This window comes from Chaetomium strumarium (genome assembly GCF_033439665.1).
Source record: "Chaetomium strumarium strain CBS 333.67 chromosome Unknown B0T15scaffold_2, whole genome shotgun sequence".
Classification (NCBI taxonomy): domain Eukaryota; kingdom Fungi; phylum Ascomycota; class Sordariomycetes; order Sordariales; family Chaetomiaceae; genus Chaetomium; species Chaetomium strumarium.
This window is the reverse complement of record NW_026944430.1, coordinates 3,058,517-3,079,365: the sequence shown is the minus strand read 5'-3', so window position 1 is coordinate 3,079,365 and position 20,849 is coordinate 3,058,517. Positions and strand designations below refer to the sequence as shown.

Genomic DNA, 20,849 nt, shown 5'->3' with positions numbered 1-20,849 from the left:
GTTCGATGGAATGACATACCGCAGGACCCGCAGAAATATGCCAAGCCTGGAAGCTTTTAAAATCGTGATGTTATTGGTTGAAAATTTCCGATGAGAATGGGGGCCACGTGGGAGCAAAGAACCCTCCCGTCCCGATTGCAAGGCCAAGTTCCATCCTGCAGTGGTTCGAGATTTGTGCCGGTGCTCTTACCAGTCACCCTCCGGTTTTTTTTAGCCTACCATGCGGACTTCGCAATGTCTTTTCAACTCGGCCAACGCCCTCCGTAATGTCTTCATTGGTAATGCGATAGCATTAGATGCTCAGGCACCAGGGGAGCTGCAGCGTCTACTGCTGCCCAGCGTGCGCCCTTTCTTCCAACCCTCGTGCTACTCGCCATCGCCGCGGCGCTCTTTTTCCACTCACCATGTGGCTCAGCTCCGCTGGAGCCGTCCAGCTCCGGGTTCGGGAGATGCCAAACCCGCAACCGACCGCTCCATGCGCGATTACGACATTCTTTACCCATGGATCCAACTGCGTCAGGAGGACGGCTCACTCACACAACCGAAACGAACAACAAATGTCCTCAAAAAACTCAACATGGAGAGCCAGACGCTCATCCTTCTAGCCGCTCCGAGGACAGACGATTCGTCCAAAGGCCCGCAGTATCCCATCTGCCGCATCGCCGATCGCAAGGTCGAGCAGGAGAAGGAGGACGCCAACAAGAAGAAGGGCCCCAAACTAGTGTCCAAGGAGTTGGAGTTGAACTGGGCTATCGCGCCCCACGATCTGCAGATCAGGATGGCGCAGCTCAAGAAGTTCCTCTCGAAGGGGTACCAGGTCCAGGTTAGGATGCTGACCCCAAAGAAGAGGAACAAGAGGAAAGCTACGTTGGATGAGGCGAAGGAGGTGTTCAGGATCGTAAAGGAAACGGTGGCCGAGGTACCCAGGGCGAAGGAAACCAAGGGAATGGAGGGAACGGTAGGAGACGTCGTCATTTTGCATCTACATGCGCCCGCTGGGGGCGCAGAAGCCGAAGAGGCGTCGACGGTGACAGAAGCCGAGAAACCCGCTGCGACCGAGGTGTAGGGCTTCGATGATGCGATGTTCGTGTATTGTACAATATGTCCGTCCTTCCTCCCGTCACTCTTGATGGTAGATTCCGTGCGCTCTCATTAAGCCAAGGGAAGGCGTCTTATACCATGAGTATTGTGAGATAGAGTCGTGTGCCTTAAATTATTCGAGGTGGGTAGTATTGTACATACGTCACGGTCGTGAAAGAAAAGCGTGCTCGAACCGGTTCTGGCTTTGTTGTGAGTGGTTTGAAGCTCTCAAGTCTCCAGGACTTTGAGAATGCGGCATAGTACCTACTGTGGGTCCTGCATTGACCTGCAACAAGTGGCCCGCCCCTTTATCGTAGTAGGTAAGGTACTACGGATAGCATGATGTATATGATTTATCCTAGTATGTACAGTACCCCCTTAACTAAGTGGAGGTAAGGTAGTTCTTTCAGATTCAGTGGGCAGCTTACCTTTGTAACGGCCTGCCCTACCCCAAATTGTCGCGAGCCCAAGGTCTAATCCGTGCATAAATAAGTGTAACGACCTGGTCTTCTCTGGCTAGAGGTACTACCTTTCCTATGTACGTAGTACTAGCCTATCCGGATGCGGAATCAAAGTTTCGAGCTTCCATCATGAACAATGGTCTGTGCTTGAATTGAAACGGCCCGCATCATGTGGGGCGCGGGGCACATCTAACATGCGATATCTTCCTTGTGACTCAGTCCCTAATTCTCAACTTGCAAACCAAAATTACTGGCGAATTACGCGACACTGATCATATAGCCTGTGCGTGAAGAAGTACCTCTCAGGGACGGGACTAGGGTTTATCCTGACGGATAACTTACAAAGCAAGGCAACAACACACACTCAAAAGTCAAAACCACCTTGCGTCGACAAGTCGCCCCCTCACGCTCAGAATTCCAGTTCACCCGGTTCGGTGGCATCGACCCCGCGTAATATGGCAGGCGAGAGCAACGGGACTCCTAGCGGAGCCTCTACGACACAGGATGGGCCGAAACCGAACAGCGCGCCAGCTCCTGCTAATGCCACAGCCACCCCGGGCAACACCAACCCAGAGAAGCTTACACCTGCCCAGCTAAAAGCCAGAGCGAAGGCTGAGAAAGCCGCGAGACGTGCCCAAGTAAAGGAAGCCAGAGCTGCTGCCGCTGCGCCAGGGACGCCAACACAAGAAAAAGCTGCCGCGGGTACAGACGCAAAGGGTGGGAAGGGCAAGGGGAAACAGGATGTGCAGCAGGCACCGAACAGACCCCGGCCGTCAGTCAGCGGGCGGCGACCATCCGTGCTGATTGTTGAGAAGGACGCCAGGAGTGGCATTCCCGAGTCCTTCAGCCATGTGCCAATGGCCAAACGGATGCCAATGTCCCAGGCGCACAAGGACGTGCACCCTGCAGTACTCGCGGTAGGCCAGCAGATGGCTACATTTGCGCTCAAAGACAGCATCTCCCGTCTCAAAGCAACTCTCTTGGCGTTTAGGAAGGCTAGTATTGCATTGCGTAGACCGTGCCTTGCCCGCTACCCTTGCTAACACCAGATAGGTGATTGAGTCGTACGAGACACCTAAGGGAAACTCGCTCTCTCGGCATTTCGTACCACACGTACTGAACCCCCAGATTGAGTACCTAACCGAGTGCAGGCCTATGTGCTTTGCTATGGGCAACGCCATCAGACTGCTGAAAGGGAAGGTCAACAAGTTCGACATTGACACTGCTGAGGACGAAGCAAAGGAGGGCCTCCTGGAATGGATTGATCTCTTGATCAACGAACGAATCACGCTTGCGGAGTTCTCCATTGCACGGAATGCGGCTCAGTCGATCAACGAGGGCGATACGATCCTCACATATGGGCGGCATCGGCTTGTCGAAAAGACATTCCTCGAGGCGAAGCGGAACGGCAAGTCCTTTAACGTCACTATTATCGACGATCCATACGAGCGCAGTGGTCAGGAGCTTGCGAAGGCGCTACGACAGGCCGATATTCACGTGCTCTACTCGCCCAACTTGGGTGGCCTGAGACCCAAGGTGGCGGAGGCGTCAAACGTGTTTCTCGGAGGAGAGGCTATCTTTGCCAATGGCTCGCTTCACGCAGCATCAGGGACGGCGGACGTAGCCATGGCTGCCATGAACGCCGGTGTCAAGGTGATTGTGCTGTGTGAAACAATCAACTTTGACCGGGATCGCGTGTCTGTTGATGCGCTCACTTACAACGAGATCGATCCTGAGAGGAACTCGGCGGATTGTTTCCGGCTGTTATTTGACGTGACACACGATAAATACATCACAGGCGTTGTCACCGAGTTCGAGAGCGGTGGCGGCAATTCGCCCGCCCAGGCCATCTTGGCTCTCTTGAGGAAGCAGGAAGACCCCCTTATTGCTTAGGTTGGTGGTTGGTGGGTAGGTCAACCGACGTAAAGCACCGGAATCTTGCAATTACACGTCCCTGGGGCTGGAGGAGAGAAGTGCAGAGGGGGAGAGGCGGACGGGGGGTTGAACGGGAGCTAGCTGGTCCAGACCAAGTGAGCTTTCTCGTGGCCTTGAGGGTTCATTGATGGCGCATCGCTTCTACCGTCTTTAGAATCCGCCTCGCGAGGCCCTTGATTCATCTTTGGAATCAAAATATTCCTGCACACTGAATCTAGCTCGTCCGCGGCTTGCCCTCTGTCTTCGTCCATATCCTGCCAAGTGGCATAACGATCCTGCCTGGCTCCTCGTCTCATCGACAAGAAGTCGATTCCCATATAGCCCCTTATCTATCCACAGCCTTCTAGCCAACACCGACCTCATGCAGCGATCTGGCTCGGCGCGGCCGCCGCAGCTGAAGCCTCCCGTTGCGCCCGCCGAGCTCGCTTCTCCAAGATGGCCTGCTTCCGCTCCTCCAGCATCTTGGTCTGCCGCTCATCCACCCCCTGAAGCCAGTACCCGAAGCTCGCGCCGACGCCGCCGAACACGGGGTATGCCCATAACGATTTCCTGTTGAAGAATGGCCGCATTTCGATGCCCAGCTGCCAGAAACGGACGACAAGGCCTGAAGCAAACAGCCAGATTAGTCTCCCTCAAATTTGATGTTGAACCGATGGATGCGGGAGCTACCGAAGCCTGTCCAGAAGATGATTCGATTAACCATTTTGCTTCTACTTGGTGACTCGAAATTGCTCGAGGGCGGAGGGTAAGAGCGTTCTTTCGTGGGCGCTCTAAGGCGTTCTGGGATTCAATTCCCCCTCTTGCGCTCGCTCCTGCGACGAAAGAGTGGAATTGCGCTCGGGTTGAGCTGTCGATTTGCTCGGAAGCTACTAGTACTGCGTGATCTGACGTTGCGATGGGATGCGGACGTTCGGCAGCAATGAATTGGCGAGCCACAATTGGTGCCCTGTGCGTTGTTCCCTTTGGGCGGGACTTGAAAGTTGGAGGGGCCTGTTGAAGCTGTGGCTTGCGCAGTCGCTACCCCTGGTTTACCCAAGCACGTGCCAAGTCCCTTCCAATAAATAGTACTTAGTAGTTCTCCACGTAGTTCCATACCTGACCTACTGTAAGTGTCCAGAAGTCGCCGTCTGAATCAAACAGTTTCTCCTAAGCACAACATATGTGCAGCGAAATACGCCCAAAATGACCTAAATACCCTTGGACTTCGTTATCAACGCGTGTGTCTTCGTTTCGCACGGAACCAGGGTGCACCGTGTTGTCGGCTTCTTGACCTTTTCGTCAATCCCTCCAGCTTGGTGAGCTACAACTCTCCAGTCGCCATCATGCTCGCGGTCGTGGAAGCCGAGGCCCGAGCCGCCGAGCCAACCGCACCGCATTCAACTCTCGGGGGATCCGATGTGACTGCTGCACCGGTTCCACGAAAGTTCAAAGCCTCCGACCTTCCCCTTCCCTCTGCGACCCGAACGGCGATTGAGGGTCTCGCGCACGCCTTCAAAAAGAAGGGAGGCTACGACGCGATCCGCAAACAGGTGTGGGAGAAGTTTGAAGCCAGTGTATGACTTGCCGCTCACACACGGTTCTTGTCATTTTCGCGCTACTGATAGGTGTTTAGGACTATGAAGCACAAGTCACCAAAGCCATCCTCCAAGTCGCTGAGCAGGAAGTCGAGCGCAATCCACGGCAACTTCTGACGCTAGAGCGTGGGAAGGCCGCAGCCCTTATCGATGGTGCTCTCGACCGCGGCGGCGTCTACCAGAAAGCCGAGGAGGTGATAAGCGCGCTGATCGACAGTCGCGCCATCGAGACTAACATTCGCGAATTACGCCGCGCTGAAATCGGCGACGAGGCTGCCGAAGAGGAAAGGGTGCGCGGCGCCAAGACAGACGAGGAGTACGCCGCTGAAACGGCTGCCCGCCGGGCTGAAAGGGAGCGCGTTCGGGCGGAGCTCAAGGCCGTGGAAGAGAAGAAACGACAACTCGAGCGGGAGATCAAGGCCAAAGAAGAGCTTAAGAGGCGTGAGGCCGAGAGAGCTGCTAGGGAGGAGCGCAGGAAGCGAGAGCGGGAGGAAGATGAGCTGAGAGAAAAAGAGCGACAAGAACGGCGGGATCGACGCGAAAAAGAGAGGGAGCAGGAGATGGAGCGGGAAAGGGAGCGGGAAAGGGAGCGGGAGAAGGGCCGTGATCTGGAACGCGTAAAAGAAAAGAACATGGACCAGAGCCGTGACAGAGAAAGGGACCGTGATCGGGATCGAGACCGCGACCGGGACCACGATCGATTCCGTGAGCGAGGCTATGACAGCTACCGAGGCACTCCAAGAGATCGGTCGAGAGAGCGAGGTAGGGACAGGGAGAGGGAGAGGGACAGGGACAGGGACAGGGACAGGGACAGGGACAGGGACAGAACCCGGGATCGGACTCGGCGAGAAAGTCGCGACATCAAACCGAAGCCCTCGACTGAAGGCCGCGCAGAAGAAGTCCAGAAGAAGCTAACCAAGGAGGACCATGAACGTCTGGAGCAAGAAGCACTGGCCGATCTCCTTCGGGAAAGCAAGCGAGTCATCAAGAAGGCCCCTGAGCTCGAGGTCGATGAAACGTTAGCTCCTCCTCCGAAGAAGGCAAAACCTGCTTCGGCCATAGACCCCATTCAGCGGCCGGTTCCAAAGGCATCTGAGTCCAAGAAGCCGGCGGAAACCAAGGAGCTGAACCGAGAAATCAAAGACGTGGAAGGTTCCAAATCTTCCACGACACCTAAAGACCCAGACGCCCGAGCCGAGAAACGGAAGAGTAGGAGTCTTTCACGTTCTTCCCGGGTCCACCGGGCAAAGAGCAGAAGCCGGTCGAGGGACGAGGAGCGGAGACGCCGGGATGCCCAGTCGCGATCTCCCCGGCCGAGGAGCCGTTCTCGCAGAAGGAGCCGATCCAGACTGAGGGATAGAAGGGACGACCGGAGAGATGGGAGCCGCTCGAAGCCGAGGTCTGACCGGAAAGACGATCGTCGGGATGATCGAGACGATCGCCGTCACGCCCGTCGGGACGATTCTCGCGATGGCGCTAAAGATGATCGTATTACAGACGGCCGGAAACCTGAACATGGAGATCATAGTCGGCCTCATGCTAAGGGAGATCATCGTGACCGGAGTCGATCTCGCCCTCGAACAGCTAGGTCCGATAACCGGAGAGACAGAAGCCGCTCGCGACGCCGTGACGCCCGCGACCGTAGCCGCTCACCGCGCGTTAGAACAGAGCGCCGCGACCGCTCTCGTTCGCGACTGCGTTTCAGCCGCCGAGACCGTAGTCGCTCTCGCTCCAGGGATCGTGACTATCGTGACAGGAGGGACCATAGCCGCGGTCGCGAGCGGGGCTACGGTCGGGACAGAGGCCGGGAGAAGGATAAAGATAATGAGGACGATAAGGAACGACGCCCAAGGAGTCGCTCGCGCTCGCCACCGAGCGCGGCTCGGCCTCCCTCTCGGTTGAGCCACCCAGAGAAAGAGGCATGGAAACAGGCTGAGGTGAAAAAGCGGGAGCAAGAAGCCAAGGCCTATCTTGCTGCCCAGAAAGAGGCGCGGGAGAAGGGCTTGCCTGTCCCGGGCGTGGATGACCGCCGCGTTGGGGATAGATCACCGGATATCAGGCGTCGTCGTGACCCGGAGGAACACGATCGCTACCAACCTAGCGATAGAGACCGAGATCGAGACTGGACTATCGACTATCGTGGCGGGGACCGCTATGATGGTGATCGGGACAGGCCAAGGGATAGAGACAGGGACCGTGATAGGGATCGCGACAGGCGGGGCCGGGACCGTGACCGTTCCCGCGATCGAGCAAGGGACAGCCGCCGAGATACAAGACGCCGCAGTCGGTCGAGGAGCCGCAGCCGGGAGCGCGACAGGGACCGGTCTAGAGATCGGGATCGTGACAGCCATTACCGGCGCAGCCGCCGTGAACGGAGCGTGTCTTCTCGACGTGACCGGGACCGGGACAGAGATCGGGATCGGGATCGAGAGCATGGGCGGAGCCGACACCACAGTCGGAGACGAAGTAAAAGTCGAAGCTAGGTGCCTCGATAAAGTCAACCATCCGCAGCTGCCACGTGGATCGCGCGGAATTACGGAGTTCGGCGTCCGTCGTATCTTGTGCCGGCAGCGGATTTCTGGGACTGCACTGACGTGGATTTGGGAATAAGTCAAGAGCGGTGGCATTTGATACCCTGGGCGGTTTCGGGAGCGAAGTTTCGGATGGTCGTACAATCGAACCGGTGTGTTTATGGGTTTCACGCTGAGGGAAATAGATCATTAATGCTCACGGAAAGCGGACAGGCATATCTTGTGTAACAATAACTTGCTTCTTCCCACCTTACGGGCAGTTGGGTGCCGTTGCGCTCGGCCCATCCGCTGCCCCTATTCCCCAAAGACAGCTTTTACGGACACTGGCTAGTGCATACCCCTCTCACTCTGCGCCATCCACAGTCCCTCAAAATCATGGATTAACGTACCCAAGGAGCTCTAGTCATTACATATGCCGCATTAGTAAACCCGAAATCGTCCGCCTGCTTGCTATGAACATATCGACGGAGAAGCCCCAACTCATGGTACGCGGCCGCCTTCCGCCATACTCTCCCTCATTCACTCGGCTCACCGGCCCCGAACTGCTCCCCGACTATTGCTGCGCCCCCTCCATAGATAAAGCCGCCGGCAAGCACCAGCACCGTGACCGCTGCGACGCCCATGATCAACCCCCTGCGCACAGCTGAGGGCAGACGGCCCTGGCCGGTCTGCGCCTGTTCTTCCCCGCCGCTCGCGGGTGACCCGCGGACGGATTCGTAGCCGCCCTTGGCGTAGACCCACATGGCCTGGGAGATGGCAACGATCTGGTCCCAGCCGATCGAGTAGTAGACGAGACCGGCGAGCGCGATGGAGTAGCCGAGGAACTGCAGCCACGAGATGGTCGTGTGCCAGATCATGACCGAGATGATGACCAGGAGGATGTTCTTCAGGATGCCTGTCAGGGTCATCACCAGGCCGGAGGTCTTGCCAATCTAGAGAAGAGAGGGTAAGCTTTGGGAAACATGGTGTGGGATAACAGAGCGGTGGTTTGCGTACTAAAAAGACACTGCTCACGTTGAGCATGAAGGCTACCATGGCGTTGAGCAGCAGCAGGCCGTACCCGGCCTTGGCGAGGTCGGCAGGGTTGAAGCTGTTGGCCTCAGAGCCGATGGCAATGATGACGTTCATGACGGCGCAGACGGGCGCGTAGTAGTACAAGCTCACAAGCGGGTCCATCTTCTGGGTATCGCCGGACAGCAGCACCTGGATCATGACGAGGCGCATAGCCTCAAACACAATACCACCGACCTGGAACAAAAAGCCGGCCAGGCTGAAATCGATCTCGCCGAAGCTGGCGAGCGCCACGCCCGCAACGATAAGCAGGATATTGAGGAAGCGCTTGAGCGAGGGCTCCTCAACGCCCCAGGCCCAGCTGCACAGCAGCACCGCCACGGGCGCGGCTGCCTTGAGCATCTGGATGAAGGCCACGCTCAGGTACAGATAGACCATGTTGCTGCAGACAAGACTAGCGCTATACAGCAGGCCAATCGGCACGATAGCGCGCAGGTAGGTGCGCCCCGTCATCTTGACATTCTTGCGCCCGTCGAGGAGCTTGGTCGTCCGCGCCAGGATCTGCGTCGCAACGGTTGCGAAGATAAGATGCCAACATGTCAGGATCACGGCTGTCGGTTATGTCAGTGAATCGGTTGGGTGGAAGGATGCGGGAGACTCGAGTAACGTACGATATCCTGTAAGCAGCGGTTAGCTCGTTTGCCCGTAGCATTTTTCCCTCTTTTCCCTTCAAGACACTCACTGAATCCGCGGCTATCTATTATCCATTTGTTAAAGAGAATGGTCAAGTTGGAGAAGAAAATCCAACTCCTGCACATGGGCAGCCGTCAGCACAAGCTCGACCGACAATCTTTTTGGCCAAGTTCAAACGTACGCGATATAGAATATCGCATGAACCTGTCGCTCCGCCGGGCGCGGCTTTTCAACCTGGCGCTCAACATCGTCTTCGGCCATGTCGGTTCTGCAACGACAGGAAACAATTCCCGGGTTTGTCGTGGGGAGCGGAGGAACTCGGTCGGGTCAGGACTCGGGGCAGACGACCAAGCAAGCGATCGACAAGATTCCGGGATCAAAAGGTCCCCTCTCTGGCCGATACGAGAAGAGAAAAAGGAGCGAGCGAGCGAGTCGGAAAATGGAAAAAGGAGCGTAATATTTCTCAGCCGGGCATTCGCTTGATTAGAGGTCTTGTAACAGGAAACGAAGACTTGACTGGAGAGCGGATAGGAAAAGAAAAAGAAACTATCGCCGGGGATGACGATCGGAATGGGAGAACCAAGCAGCGGAGGCTGGCAGTTCGTGTTCGCGGTGCAAAGTGTCATTTGAAGGGCTAAAAGGGCTACACGGAGCCGTGGCGCTGGCGGCTGAGAGGCCCCTTGCTGGCGGCCCCTTGTTCCTTCAGCTTGCGCGATGCCCAAAAAGGATCCGACGCCAGCGGCCTGCAGGGGTAGTCGTGTTGGCTGTTGCCGCTACCCAATAAGCTTGTCTCGTTTGAGCATGTTCGAGTCCTATCAGCCATCGCTTGCAGAGAAGCAGCACACAAAAAGGTCATCAGAAAGGGGTAACTTTTATAATAAAGGGGCAATGCTGGGCCAGATTTCACGCTTAATACCTCGACAGCGCTGGGTATTCTATAGGCATTTCTTATCTCCATGCAAGAGCAACTGGCCAGATTAGCAGGTTTGTTGGGTGCGGCCTGTGCTTCTCGGCCCATGCCCGAGAATTGGTAATGGTTCGTCGGTTAATGACAGGGAGGTCTGTGATATCACTAGATCATCGGATAATAAGCATACCGTAACTGGGGCGGATTGACTACACTACTGTGGTACAGTACCTACCTGGTAGGTAGGGCTGTGATTTTTCAAAATTACAGAGGTACGAATACCGAGCGTCCAAAACTCCAAATGGGTTTTGTCAGGCTGGCCGGATAGTAACAAACCTCTGAGGTGAAATCTATGGGCTATGATGGAGTAGATACATTCGAAGGGCTAAGTAAAGCGTACGTAAGCTACCCGACTGCAGGTTGTTGATTGGTTTGTATAATTCTCCAGCGTTACAGCAGGGGATTCAACATCATTCCATCACGCTGGATTTGTCTATCCAAGCACTGGCATCACAGAAGGTCATGGGACCGAGGATGGGAGAACGCACCAGCGAGTGGGTTTAGAACATTTTGCGTAGCCTAGGTAACTATTCCCGCTGATATCTAACACACAGAAACACTGGTCCAAAGACATCCCCATATAAAACCGGCCCCAACACCAAAATACATCCGTTGCCCGTTGCCCCAGTCCCCGACAGAGTCCGAAAGGGAAAATTGGAACCCATCGGATGACGACTACCCGATCCACAAACGCCGGTCGCTATGTACTGCAAAACACACACGCCCCCCGCTGGTACGTCACGTCGCGCACATTTGGTAGTACCGCGGTAATGGGAACTCATCGTCACCCACGACCGTGGTATCCGAACACATCGAGATTGTCTCCTGATCTTGCTCCGAGTTGTGGTTCCAGATAGCGGTGGTGGACCTCTCCGGGGTTGCCTCGCTGTCCAGCGACGAAAGTTGCCGTTCGCTGGCTATTCCGGTAATGTCTGAGAACCTCTCATCCGCCATCGCGATTATTGGGGAAGTACCGGGGACTGTTGGCGTACCCGAAAATGGAAGCACTTCGTCAAGCTGCAGTGTTTCACCTGAATCGGTAGTCGAGTCCCAGTCCCTGTCCTGCACCATCCCTAGGCCTTGAGCAGCCGGAAGATGTGTGGGACTCTCGTCCAGGTTCATGATACCCTGGCAAGCGCTCTCGGCTCTGACGGGCTTCTCTGGCTCCGAAACAAGCACCGAATTCGGATCTACGCAGTCGTAGAAGAGCATGAATACACCGCCCTGGGAGAGGACTGTCTTCTCGTCCACTTCGGTCACATCGTCGTCGCTAAGACGCCACCACTGAGAAAGCCGATCGCCTTGGTTCAGTAACGAACCATTCGTGTTGGGCGCCGATTGCGGTTCATGGTCCGATCCCATCGCATCACCAACTGCGTCCTCCTCAGGCGTAGTGTTGACCGGGCTCTCGCGTTCCGCTCCTTCGACCCTGCTCGCGTTCGAAGCTGAAGAAACAGGATGTCTCCTGTAGCAGACGTAGTGACCATTCTCGTGGTGCCCATAGTGCGTAACCACGGCGCGCAGTTCGTAGATCGGCCCAGTTATCCTAGACGGCCGTCCATCTCCCGCTACCATGGATGCCCTGGGATCCAGCGTCCACCGCTCTACGTCCTGCGCAGCAGTCTTGTCCTCCCGCACACCCGCCACTCCGCCGGAACTGCCAAGGCACCAGGGCCCTAGGTCCAGCATCATAGGAAAGCGGACGGCGGCCGAGTTCTTGAACATGTAGCCCGTTGCTTCGTCAAAACCCGACCGGTTCACGTGGAACACCAAGCTTTGCGGGGGCCGAGCTAGAGCCACTTGTTTCGTCTTCGTCGAGGTGATCCTCGCCTTTGCCGTGACCTTGCACTTGTCTCGCAAGGTCTCGTCGTCAAACGCTTCTTCCTGCAATGCTTCTTCCAAAACCTGCAATCTCTGGCGTATCTCGGGAATGTCTCCGGTGCGTTCGGCAAGGGTCTTGACCGCGTCTCGGCATACCAGTAGGGTGCATTTGGGGCACTCAACTCCTTGGATTGCCTCGACTTTGGTGTAATGATTCAACCTCTCATACAGATCATGTTCTGGTAGGTTGCCGAGTGTTAATGTCAAGCAGTTGAAGGGAATCATACTCAGCCCTTCGCAATAGCCGCAATTCACGCAGGCCACACGCTGCGCCATGAACCCTTCAAGAGGATTTCGGATGAGACGGGGCTCAACCCCGCCTTTGGAGTGTCCCGCTAAGCTATGGTACCCGCTGTCGTTGCTGTGGTGGCTGCTCGGAGAGCCGCGGCCGCCGACGTCCGGTTCCAGTCCTGGGGAGTCGTGAAGTGCGCGGGTAGCCTTTGCAATCTCGTTGTCGATCTGGTCAAGGAGCTTCGAGTAATATTCATGCGCATCTTGTTGCTGCCACGTGCTCATATTCTTCAGCACTCCAGGTGTCCAGAGAGTCCTGCCGTTGCTGGAAGGGCTGCTGAGCTCGGCTATCAATTCGCGAAGCGTGTCCACGGTCCGGGTCGGGGACAGGTCCAATCTTCTTTCGAGTGAGATCGCAGATAGATACTCCAGGAGCGGCTTGAGCGATGCCAAGCCCTGGAGGATGCTGTTTTGGAAGCAAGAGTTGTCGTAGTTGCCCAACCCAGGCGGCCGGTCTCCCGCAGCCCTCGAGTCTAAAGCAGAGCTGAACAGCCTATTGGAACCTTTGCGTCCGACCTGAGAGACGGAGTTGCGTATCCCCCCAGAGCTATTGAGCCCGAGGATTCTCTGGAGCGCATCGCTCTTGGCGGCGCGGGTGCGCTGCTGCGACCGGTACATGTGGAGTGGGATAAGTGATGGATTGATGGAGCGGTCGACGGCGAAAAGGAGGCGGGCCGGGATGATGAACACCAGAGCCTCCCAGAGTAGATGAGAAAGCGAAATAAGCCAGCCCTGCTGGACCGCCGCAGAACACAAGACGGTAGCGGCGAGTGAAAATATGGTGACGAAAGCGGTCAGGCTGATGAACCGGGATTTCGGTTGCTCCGCCACGTAGTAATCGTAGAAATCAGAACCATGAGAAGTGTCGAACTGGCTCGGGATACGTCTCGTGTCGGAATTCATTCTGCTGAAGGAGGGATGGTAGCAGGAAATGAGAAGGTCAGTTCACCTGGCCGACGCGAAGAACGTCCTGGGTCACGCAGCCGACAATGTGGAGATAATGACGGAACACAATAAGGCCATATCTGATAGCACAATAAGTTGGGATGAACCAAAAATGAGATACACAATGGGAGCTGCGGATTTGGGGTTATTGAAACAAAAGCAACGGGGGGATTCGAGGTGCAATTGTTGCGTTGAGAAAATGCCCCATGCTTGAACTTCCGGGGTCTGGGCAACAGCCTTCGCACTTGAGCGGTCGCTGACGCGCAACGATTGGTCGCCTTTATGAATCATGACTGTGCAGCGTGCGGAAGTTAGCATGTGAGCGCTCCACCTCTCTTGCCGCTTGGCACTACATAGAGGTGATCCCTGCAGCTAGGAGCTGAGCGACAAGCATAAAATTTCCCAGCGATAAGAATTTCCGAAGAACAGCCCCGCGATACAAGGGTTGATAACAGCAGCCCAACACCACAAGATGGCGAAAGGCACAATCTCCAAAGGGAAAAAGGGTACAATGCATTATTGGCACTTATTTCTCGGTTCAAAAAACATACACTAACCCCGGATCCTCTATAGGCCACTCAAAACACTCCCGCGCGGCAAGGCGCGCGGCCTCTCCCAGCATCGACGTCGACAAGTCCCTTAAAGAAGTCCGTCCACCCCAGGAATCAATCGACCGACGGCCGGCTGTGCTTGCGGCGCACCACTCAGGTGGCGTGGCCAAGAAGGCCAAAAGTGGCCGGAAAGCGGTGCTGAGCTCCAAGGCACGGCGGCGGCAAGAAAAGAACTTGGGCCGCGCCGAGGCCGTCATGGAGCGGACAGCACTCAAGGTGCAGAAGAGCAAAGGCCATGCCAAAGTCATCAATTCGCGCAAGAAGACGTGGGAAGAGATCAACAGAGAAGTGTTTGAGCGGGAGGAGCGGGCGGGGCTGAGCAAAAAGGCCAAGACCAAGATGGAAGAAGATGCCATGGTGGCGGCTTTCTATGCTGATCAAGATGGCGATGCGCAGATGGAAGGGGTGGCTGAAGACGAAGTGGAGAAGCCAAATAATGTCGATGCCATTTCCGCTCAGTCAGTGTCCGTGCCAGCCACAGCGCCTGTCGAGGCGGAGGAGGAGGAGGAGGAGGTTCTCTAGGGATATGCTCGGAGAGCCGGTCAACTTTGAGCAAACCGGTTCCAGTCTGCGCAGTCCTTGATGAGAAGCCTAGCTGCGGCTCAGGTCGTACTCCAGAAGACCGGCTGTGATCGTCAAAGATACGGAAGGACCAAGTCGTAGGGAAGCATATATGGACGGCCCGATGACTTGAATACCCCTGCCAAATCACTCCCTCGGCAAGAAAGGTCAAGGGGTGTCAGGGATTCAGGGTCTTGCTGTTGAAAGAGGGGATCTAGCGAGCGGCTTTCTCTTCTTGCCAACATCTTCAGATGTGCAAGTTGGCAATGATTTGCAGCTCTGGATATCTATGTCGGGGTCCGTTGTGTTGCTAGGCAACCATAAGTTCCTGTCACCATCAGCACTACGGAGCACAGGCACGGGGATCAAATGCAGCAGAGCAATCATCAGTGGCGAGACAACACCTCAGCATGTCAATTGGAAACGAGGGCGTTTCGCCCTCGAAAGGGAGGAGCTTTCCTCCCTAAGGTTTAGTATTGTTGAACATGTGTTGTAAGTGTGCGTATGCCGTTGTGGTGTGCGCCCCACAGAATAAGAAACAAGCGGTTCCATTGGTTGCTGTGTGGACGGGAGCTTGTAGTAGTCCGTACGTCAGACCTTACCTACGCACGCGACGGGAGCAATTAAGGTTGCGTGGTGTGCCAGGGGTGAGATGACCCACCGACGCGACACAACGCGGACGCGCCTCAACAAGGATGGGTTGCGACCCTCACCACCCACCACCAGCCAGCGGTGTAACAAATATATACTCAGCCCACCCAACTCCGTCCACTCCATCCCACCCCTCTCTTCTTTCCGACTGCCGCAGATTTAGCGTCAACTGACACATCTTTCGCTCGTTTGTCTCACTACCGCAGACTCCTACTCATTGCGAATAACCCTTACTTCAATCCTTTCTCTGCAACAAACACAAACTCACAATGACTTCACCGAACAATACACAATCAAAATCCACTCCGCACCTAATCGCCGGCCAGCCATCGGGCGGTGCCGAATTGAGCCTGCAGCCATGGGCCATGGGCTGTACGTCCTTAGTGAATGCCCCGACGCCCGGCCCGCCTTCTCTAACCTCAGTTACAGTGAAGGTAGCATATACGTTCGACCCGGACAACCAGGTGCAACGCCTGGCCCGATGGCCCCACACGCTCCAGATCCAAACAGTACCATTGGATCAACAGACAACAATCGGCCTGATAGATCTCCGAACATGCCTGCAAGCCGTTGTCGAGAGCAGCCCCGAGCTTCTCGACCAACAGAACGACTACAGCGTGTACTCGGCAGACTACTCCGAGCCCAACGTGCCGCTAGTTGGGCAAGGCAGGCTATCTTCTGCGCTGGACTCGCAGCGTGAACCTCGAGAACAAATGATCACAGGATACGTCACACGGAACCTCTTGGGAGCCCTACTAAATCACGGATGCCAGTATACACTGGAGGTAAACCTGAGGTTTACCGCTATTGCGAGGCAAGTCCGGCGTACAGATGATCCCAGCACGGTTGCTGTGGATGGAACGAGGTCACGACAGCCAACCGGTAGACCCAGAGGACGGCCACGGAAAACCCCCCGAGGAAATGGGGACACATCGGCTGCGGAAGAAGCCACCGATGGCGACGAAGGACCGCAACGGAAGAGGGCCAAAGTCGTCAGAACGGAGTACCCTTCGATCGTGCCTTTCGGCGCTGTTCCGGGTTCACTGCGGGTCGCCGCAAGCACCTCGGGCTCCCTGCGGACGATGAGGCCGGTTGGTGATGGGGGTGGTGTTTCCGCTGCCACCAGCCACCTACAGAACGTCCCAAGGGCACCTACACCGATCCCTACTGGGCCCCTAATGCAGCAGCACCCGAGAGAGAGGGTGATCTCGAATTTAGCTAGGTCCGAGTCCATGGCAAACACGCCGTCACCAGACAACTGGTATTCCGCGGGAGGCAGCGCGGCCGATCTTCTTTCATCGCCGTCTGCCTCCATGCGGTCTACACCACCAGCCCTGAGTCCCGAACTCCAGATCGACTCGGGCTTTATGAGCGGCGGCGTCGAAGATTTCTTCGACGCGAACCTGTTGCATACCCTGCAACAGCGCCAGTCACAGGACCAGACGCTGCCACAGCAGCAAAACTTCCGCTTCCAACACGAAATCCCGGGGCCCCCCGAGCTGCTGCCGTCTAACAGCTTGTTCAACCCCGCCGGAAAGGCCAGGGCGTTGAATCGACAGACCGCTACCGCCTCGGCCCAGTCTGCCCCAGAAACGTCCATGGGGTTGACCAGCTCCCTACCGCCTTCGAGACACGCCGCAGAAGGCGGCTTCACCGGCATTCCCCAGCGAGCGGGGAGTCCAGCGTCCGTCAGGTCAATGCCCGTGCCGGAGCGGCCCCGGCCGGAGACAGTTTTGCCGACACAGCCGGCGTCGAGACCCGGTTCAAGGCATCTCCACGCCGTAGACGTTCCTGCCCCGGCCGCCCCAGCCCCGGCCGCCCCAGCCTCGGCTGACCCGGCAAGTGAGCCCGTTGCCCACACCGCAACCCCGGTATTATCGTTGCCGCGCGCAGTCACATCGGAGGCGCCTTGCCCGTCCAGCGACGTTGAGGCCCCGCGGCACAGCAAAAATTACATAAAGAAGATGTCGATCAAAGAGCGGCTTGAGATGGCCGTCGAAAAAGGAGAAATGCCGCAGTTCTGCGCCAACTGCGGCGCCATCCAAACGCCGACCTGGCGCAAGATATGGAGCAGGCACTTCCAGGGCCGACCGGAAGTTCTTGAGAATGAGCCAGGAGGCTTGATCATGATTGAGGTGTTGGCGAAGGACGCAGAAGGTCTTCCTTCTGCGTACCGAATGGTCAAGAAAAACCTCGGTCCATTGGACGAGAAAAGCCAATGGACTCCGAGTTTATTGTGCAACCCTTGTGGCATCTGGCTACAAAAGTTCAAGTCCCATCGGCCACCAGATAGGTGGGAGAAGGACGCCGAGCGGCTCAACGCGCCGCGCCAAAAGCGGGGTTCCAAAGTCAACAAGAACTCGCGTTCAAAAAAGACGCGCACGAAAAATGAGGCCCGAGCAAATCCTACGTCGGAGGCGTATTTCACCACCGACCCGGTCGGCCCGGCGTACGAGGACTCCCCGAAGGTTGTCGGTGGCGGCGGCGTGCGACGGGGCAGTGGGACTGCGGACAGCCCCATCGCAGTTGAGGAGGACGATTTGGGCAGCACCAGGCGGTTGCTCTTCTCGTCGCCCAGGAGGGATGGGGCGCAGAAGGTCTTTGGGGAGCTGCATCCAAACACGGTCCAAGCGGGCACCAACGCCCCGGAGGTCAAGTCCGCGGCGGCAGCAGAAGAGAGCGATCCGCGCCAGGAGCGCCCCGGTACTCCGGTAGACGACGACCTGGCCCACGAGCTCTTCGGCACCCCGCCGAAGCCCCCGTCTACGCCTCCGCCGGTGGCATCCGGGCCTTTTAAGACGCCCACTAGGCGGACGCCGCCCAGCCATCGGCCGATTACCAGGAGCATTTCTCGGTCGGCCCGGTCTGTTAGGCACATCCCGAGATCGCCCGACCAGCAGCAAATCCCGACGGAGTTGGGCTTGATATCACCGTTTAACACCGAGCTTTTGACGTTGCTGGAGCAACCGGAATCGTGGTACTGAGACTTTTCTTTTCTTTCGGTGTTCTAATGGCATTTTGGGACAGGTTTTGTACTCGTTTCAGCGAGCATATTGTGTTTGGTTCTAGAATTGAGTGTATTTAGGAAGCACACGCTTCGTCGAGTCATTTGGCTGGTTTTAGCATCATTGCACACTGGTGTTCTTGATAGTTTCACACGTTGCTACCTGACACGGCCCGCGCTGTGATGTCAAATGCTACGTATCTGTATATCTGTTGCCGCTATCGGCTGATTCCTCGTCTCCGGTTCCAGGTTCCGGGACAATTTGTGAAAGGCCGACTCAGCGATTCTATGGTTCTTCCGTCGGTTCTCCGACGGCTCAAGAAGACGGGAGAGTGGCAAGAAAGAACATGTGGCTTCCCCTTGTCTGTTTGTGCGCCGTGGGCCGTGGTATCAGTTCAGGCCCAGCATACCCAATCCACCAGCCTTAGTCATAGACAAAAAGACTCCGATACTGCTGCGAAACCTCGACAACTGTGTTGGCCAGATCGTAATCTGTTTTCAAAATCAGCTGTTGTGGCTTTTGCGTCGTGACCGACTCGGCACAGCCCAAGGGGAAGACGGAGCATCGGCTTGTGATGATGCTCGACTTACCGACGCCGGTCCCGAGGTCCATGGAGCTAAGCACCTTGATCGAGAGATCGGGGTTCACCTTGCCAATGAGCTGAACGCCGTTGCCAGCCGAGAGGTGTGCCTCCTGGGATTCGGATGGCGTGGTGTCAGTATTGTTCCGTATATCCCGGCATCTTCGATTTGCACCGCATCGACGTTGCCGCGATCACCCGACAAGAGAACCCCAGGCAGGACAATCGCAGCGGATATGAACGGGGATGGCTGAAAGCTGGGGGGCAAGCGGCTTACGCGGTTGAGGTGCGCCGTAACGTTGCCATCGGCGTCAATGATGGCCTCTTCGCCTCGCAATTGCATGACCTTGCCCACGATGATCACATTTTTGCCGACGTACTGATTGAGATACGCGCACGTGATGCGGGGGTTGGCGACCGCCTCCATGATGGAGCCTTTTCCTGTTCTGCGCGAGGCCGTTTTACGGTCGATTTGGTGTGCGGTGCAAGGACTTATCAGTGGCTTGCTTTTTTTTCTGTCGCGGGAGCTGCGTCCCGCAGAAGGCCTTGATTACGGTGTTGATGTTTGTTGAAGGCAATAACGGTGCATACTGAGGCGCGTATCTGGATGTACGTCGGGAGATCGGATAAAATTCGGGCACCGCGTAGGGCTGAAACACAAATCTCGATGTGGGGTGATAAGGTACGGAGGGCCGATGGAGCTGCGATCGCGATCTCGGCCCGAGCTTTTCAGGTACGTACATACAATACGTATCTTACGTATCTTAAATGGTGGGCCGATCGCTGCAACCGGCGAGCTTGCCTCTATGCAATAAACCGACGGAAGCCGCAAATGAAGTGGACGTAGAGAGACCGGGACTTAAAAGAAGTGGCGCAAGACGGTGGATTGGAACTTACTTCCATACTTATATGATGGAGTTAGAGTCTAAATATGATGGGCGTGCCGTCCGGAGACCGGGACTTCGGGCTGGATGTGTAGTGTACTTTTTGTCTTTTACCCAGGTGACTCTACATGTACTTCATATCAGGCCAGTAAGTCTGGGTAACTTGCTCAGGCCATGGCATCCCCAGAGGCCACTTCTTGCTGCTGTGTACCATAGTTCTGGCCTGAATGACTACCCGTAACTCAAACGCAAATTCAGCTAAGTGGTACCCAAGAAAATTAATGATCCGATGGACCGATGGTGACGATGGGAGTTGTTTGCACCAGCGACTACGGGTGACAGGCTTTAGGGAATTGTATCCGACTTGGCGCTTCTCATTACAATCGACACCCTAGGTAGGGGCATTCCACGAAGTCTAGGAGCTATGGACGGTCCAGATTAACTGTCTAGATTACCTGGTACACCATACATTAAACCGTTTCTGGAGATGAGACAGCCCTACAGGAATTCATTTGCGGGATGCTATGCCACGACACGAGTGGACGGGACCCCTGGGCTGCCGGCGGCGGGCCTCGGCGAGGTAGGAAGTTGTGATCTCGTGCAGCGCGCACTTGAGCTCGTGCGGCGTGGTGAGGTACGGGCTGTGGCGCCCCATGACGCGCAGTTCTCATGGACACTGGACACTGGGCGCTGTCAAGGCAGGCGTCATCTGCATGTTCAACCAACAGCCGTTACCCGTACTGTACCTGGCTCGTATTCCTTCGCTGGCCGGTAGGGTCGTAATGGTCTAGTCCGAAGCGCTTTTCGGGGATCGGGTTGTGGAGTCGTGGGCATTGAGTCCCTTCATGAGCAGATCCTAGAAGTCACCTGGTGGGCGTGCCGAGATCCCCCAGCTCGTTTGGGGGTTTAGAGGAGGTGACTTGAATGGATGGGAGTTCAGGATAAATAAACCACGGCTTGTTTGCGACCATGGCTGAGAATGGGGTGTGTGCAACGTCTATACCTCGGATATGTTCGTACCCTCTACGGCTCTTTTTCTGGACAACTGTCATGTCATATATCAGATGTAATGCGTGCCATTGATTTATATCCCTAAATATACCACACTGTCGTACACCTTGGACGAAGGAGGTGACGTAGGTGCCATATAGGATGCTAAATACTAGTAGTCTTGAGTCTGTGATACTG

The 20,849-nt window shown here is 56.1% G+C and overlaps 10 protein-coding genes across 10 annotated transcripts; 6 read left to right on the top strand and 4 right to left on the bottom strand.

The window, feature by feature from the left end:
- Window positions 1–142: 142 nt before the first annotated feature.
- B0T15DRAFT_525028 (uncharacterized protein) lies at window positions 143–1,326 on the top strand. The gene has a single exon (XM_062868814.1). It carries the CDS (start codon window positions 221–223, stop codon window positions 1,064–1,066), a length of 846 nt encoding a protein of 281 aa, XP_062724470.1. The 5' UTR covers window positions 143–220; the 3' UTR covers window positions 1,067–1,326.
- Window positions 1,327–1,996: 670 nt separating this feature from the next.
- B0T15DRAFT_550980 (uncharacterized protein) lies at window positions 1,997–3,634 on the top strand (the record flags this gene model as incomplete). The annotated part of the gene is made up of 2 exons (XM_062870260.1): window positions 1,997–2,536; window positions 2,595–3,634. 2 exons carry the CDS (start codon window positions 1,997–1,999, stop codon window positions 3,432–3,434), a joined length of 1,380 nt encoding a protein of 459 aa, XP_062724469.1. The 3' UTR covers window positions 3,435–3,634.
- B0T15DRAFT_115649 (uncharacterized protein) lies at window positions 3,635–4,277 on the bottom strand. Its single transcript, XM_062861550.1, has 2 exons — window positions 4,146–4,277; window positions 3,635–4,080 (listed from the first exon to the last, which is right to left on the bottom strand). The coding sequence occupies exons 1-2, from the start codon at window positions 4,177–4,179 to the stop codon at window positions 3,836–3,838; spliced, it is 279 nt and encodes a 92-aa protein (XP_062724468.1). The 5' UTR covers window positions 4,180–4,277; the 3' UTR covers window positions 3,635–3,835.
- A 293-nt stretch (window positions 4,278–4,570) lies between these two features.
- On the top strand, window positions 4,571–6,196 carry B0T15DRAFT_115634 (complex proteins associated with Set1p component shg1-domain-containing protein). Its single transcript, XM_062861549.1, has 3 exons — window positions 4,571–5,029; window positions 5,089–5,798; window positions 5,923–6,196. Exons 1-3 carry the CDS (start codon window positions 4,799–4,801, stop codon window positions 5,963–5,965), a joined length of 984 nt encoding a protein of 327 aa, XP_062724467.1. The 5' UTR covers window positions 4,571–4,798; the 3' UTR covers window positions 5,966–6,196.
- Window positions 6,197–6,475: 279 nt separating this feature from the next.
- On the top strand, window positions 6,476–6,986 carry B0T15DRAFT_491249 (uncharacterized protein; the record flags this gene model as incomplete). The annotated part of the gene is made up of 2 exons (XM_062866761.1): window positions 6,476–6,841; window positions 6,903–6,986. The coding sequence occupies 2 exons, from the start codon at window positions 6,476–6,478 to the stop codon at window positions 6,984–6,986; spliced, it is 450 nt and encodes a 149-aa protein (XP_062724466.1).
- Window positions 6,987–7,814: 828 nt separating this feature from the next.
- On the bottom strand, window positions 7,815–9,737 carry B0T15DRAFT_115493 (triose-phosphate transporter family-domain-containing protein). The gene is made up of 5 exons (XM_062861548.1): window positions 9,467–9,737; window positions 9,335–9,402; window positions 9,264–9,269; window positions 8,578–9,203; window positions 7,815–8,513 (listed from the first exon to the last, which is right to left on the bottom strand). Exons 1-5 carry the CDS (start codon window positions 9,544–9,546, stop codon window positions 8,097–8,099), a joined length of 1,197 nt encoding a protein of 398 aa, XP_062724465.1. The 5' UTR covers window positions 9,547–9,737; the 3' UTR covers window positions 7,815–8,096.
- Window positions 9,738–10,728: 991 nt separating this feature from the next.
- B0T15DRAFT_525015 (uncharacterized protein) lies at window positions 10,729–13,582 on the bottom strand. The gene has a single exon (XM_062868813.1). It carries the CDS (start codon window positions 13,325–13,327, stop codon window positions 10,991–10,993), a length of 2,337 nt encoding a protein of 778 aa, XP_062724464.1. The 5' UTR covers window positions 13,328–13,582; the 3' UTR covers window positions 10,729–10,990.
- A 259-nt stretch (window positions 13,583–13,841) lies between these two features.
- B0T15DRAFT_483288 (Alb1-domain-containing protein) lies at window positions 13,842–14,502 on the top strand (the record flags this gene model as incomplete). Its single annotated transcript, XM_062866152.1, has 2 exons — window positions 13,842–13,875; window positions 13,943–14,502. 2 exons carry the CDS (start codon window positions 13,842–13,844, stop codon window positions 14,500–14,502), a joined length of 594 nt encoding a protein of 197 aa, XP_062724463.1.
- A 710-nt stretch (window positions 14,503–15,212) lies between these two features.
- On the top strand, window positions 15,213–18,278 carry B0T15DRAFT_115456 (uncharacterized protein). Its single transcript, XM_062861547.1, has 2 exons — window positions 15,213–15,564; window positions 15,622–18,278. The coding sequence occupies exons 1-2, from the start codon at window positions 15,462–15,464 to the stop codon at window positions 18,174–18,176; spliced, it is 2,658 nt and encodes an 885-aa protein (XP_062724462.1). The 5' UTR covers window positions 15,213–15,461; the 3' UTR covers window positions 18,177–18,278.
- A 342-nt stretch (window positions 18,279–18,620) lies between these two features.
- Window positions 18,621–19,204, bottom strand: B0T15DRAFT_491244 (replication factor A protein 3; the record flags this gene model as incomplete). Its single annotated transcript, XM_062866760.1, has 3 exons — window positions 18,621–18,688; window positions 18,788–18,890; window positions 19,055–19,204. 3 exons carry the CDS (start codon window positions 19,202–19,204, stop codon window positions 18,621–18,623), a joined length of 321 nt encoding a protein of 106 aa, XP_062724461.1.
- Between the last annotated feature and the right edge of the window lie 1,645 nt (window positions 19,205–20,849).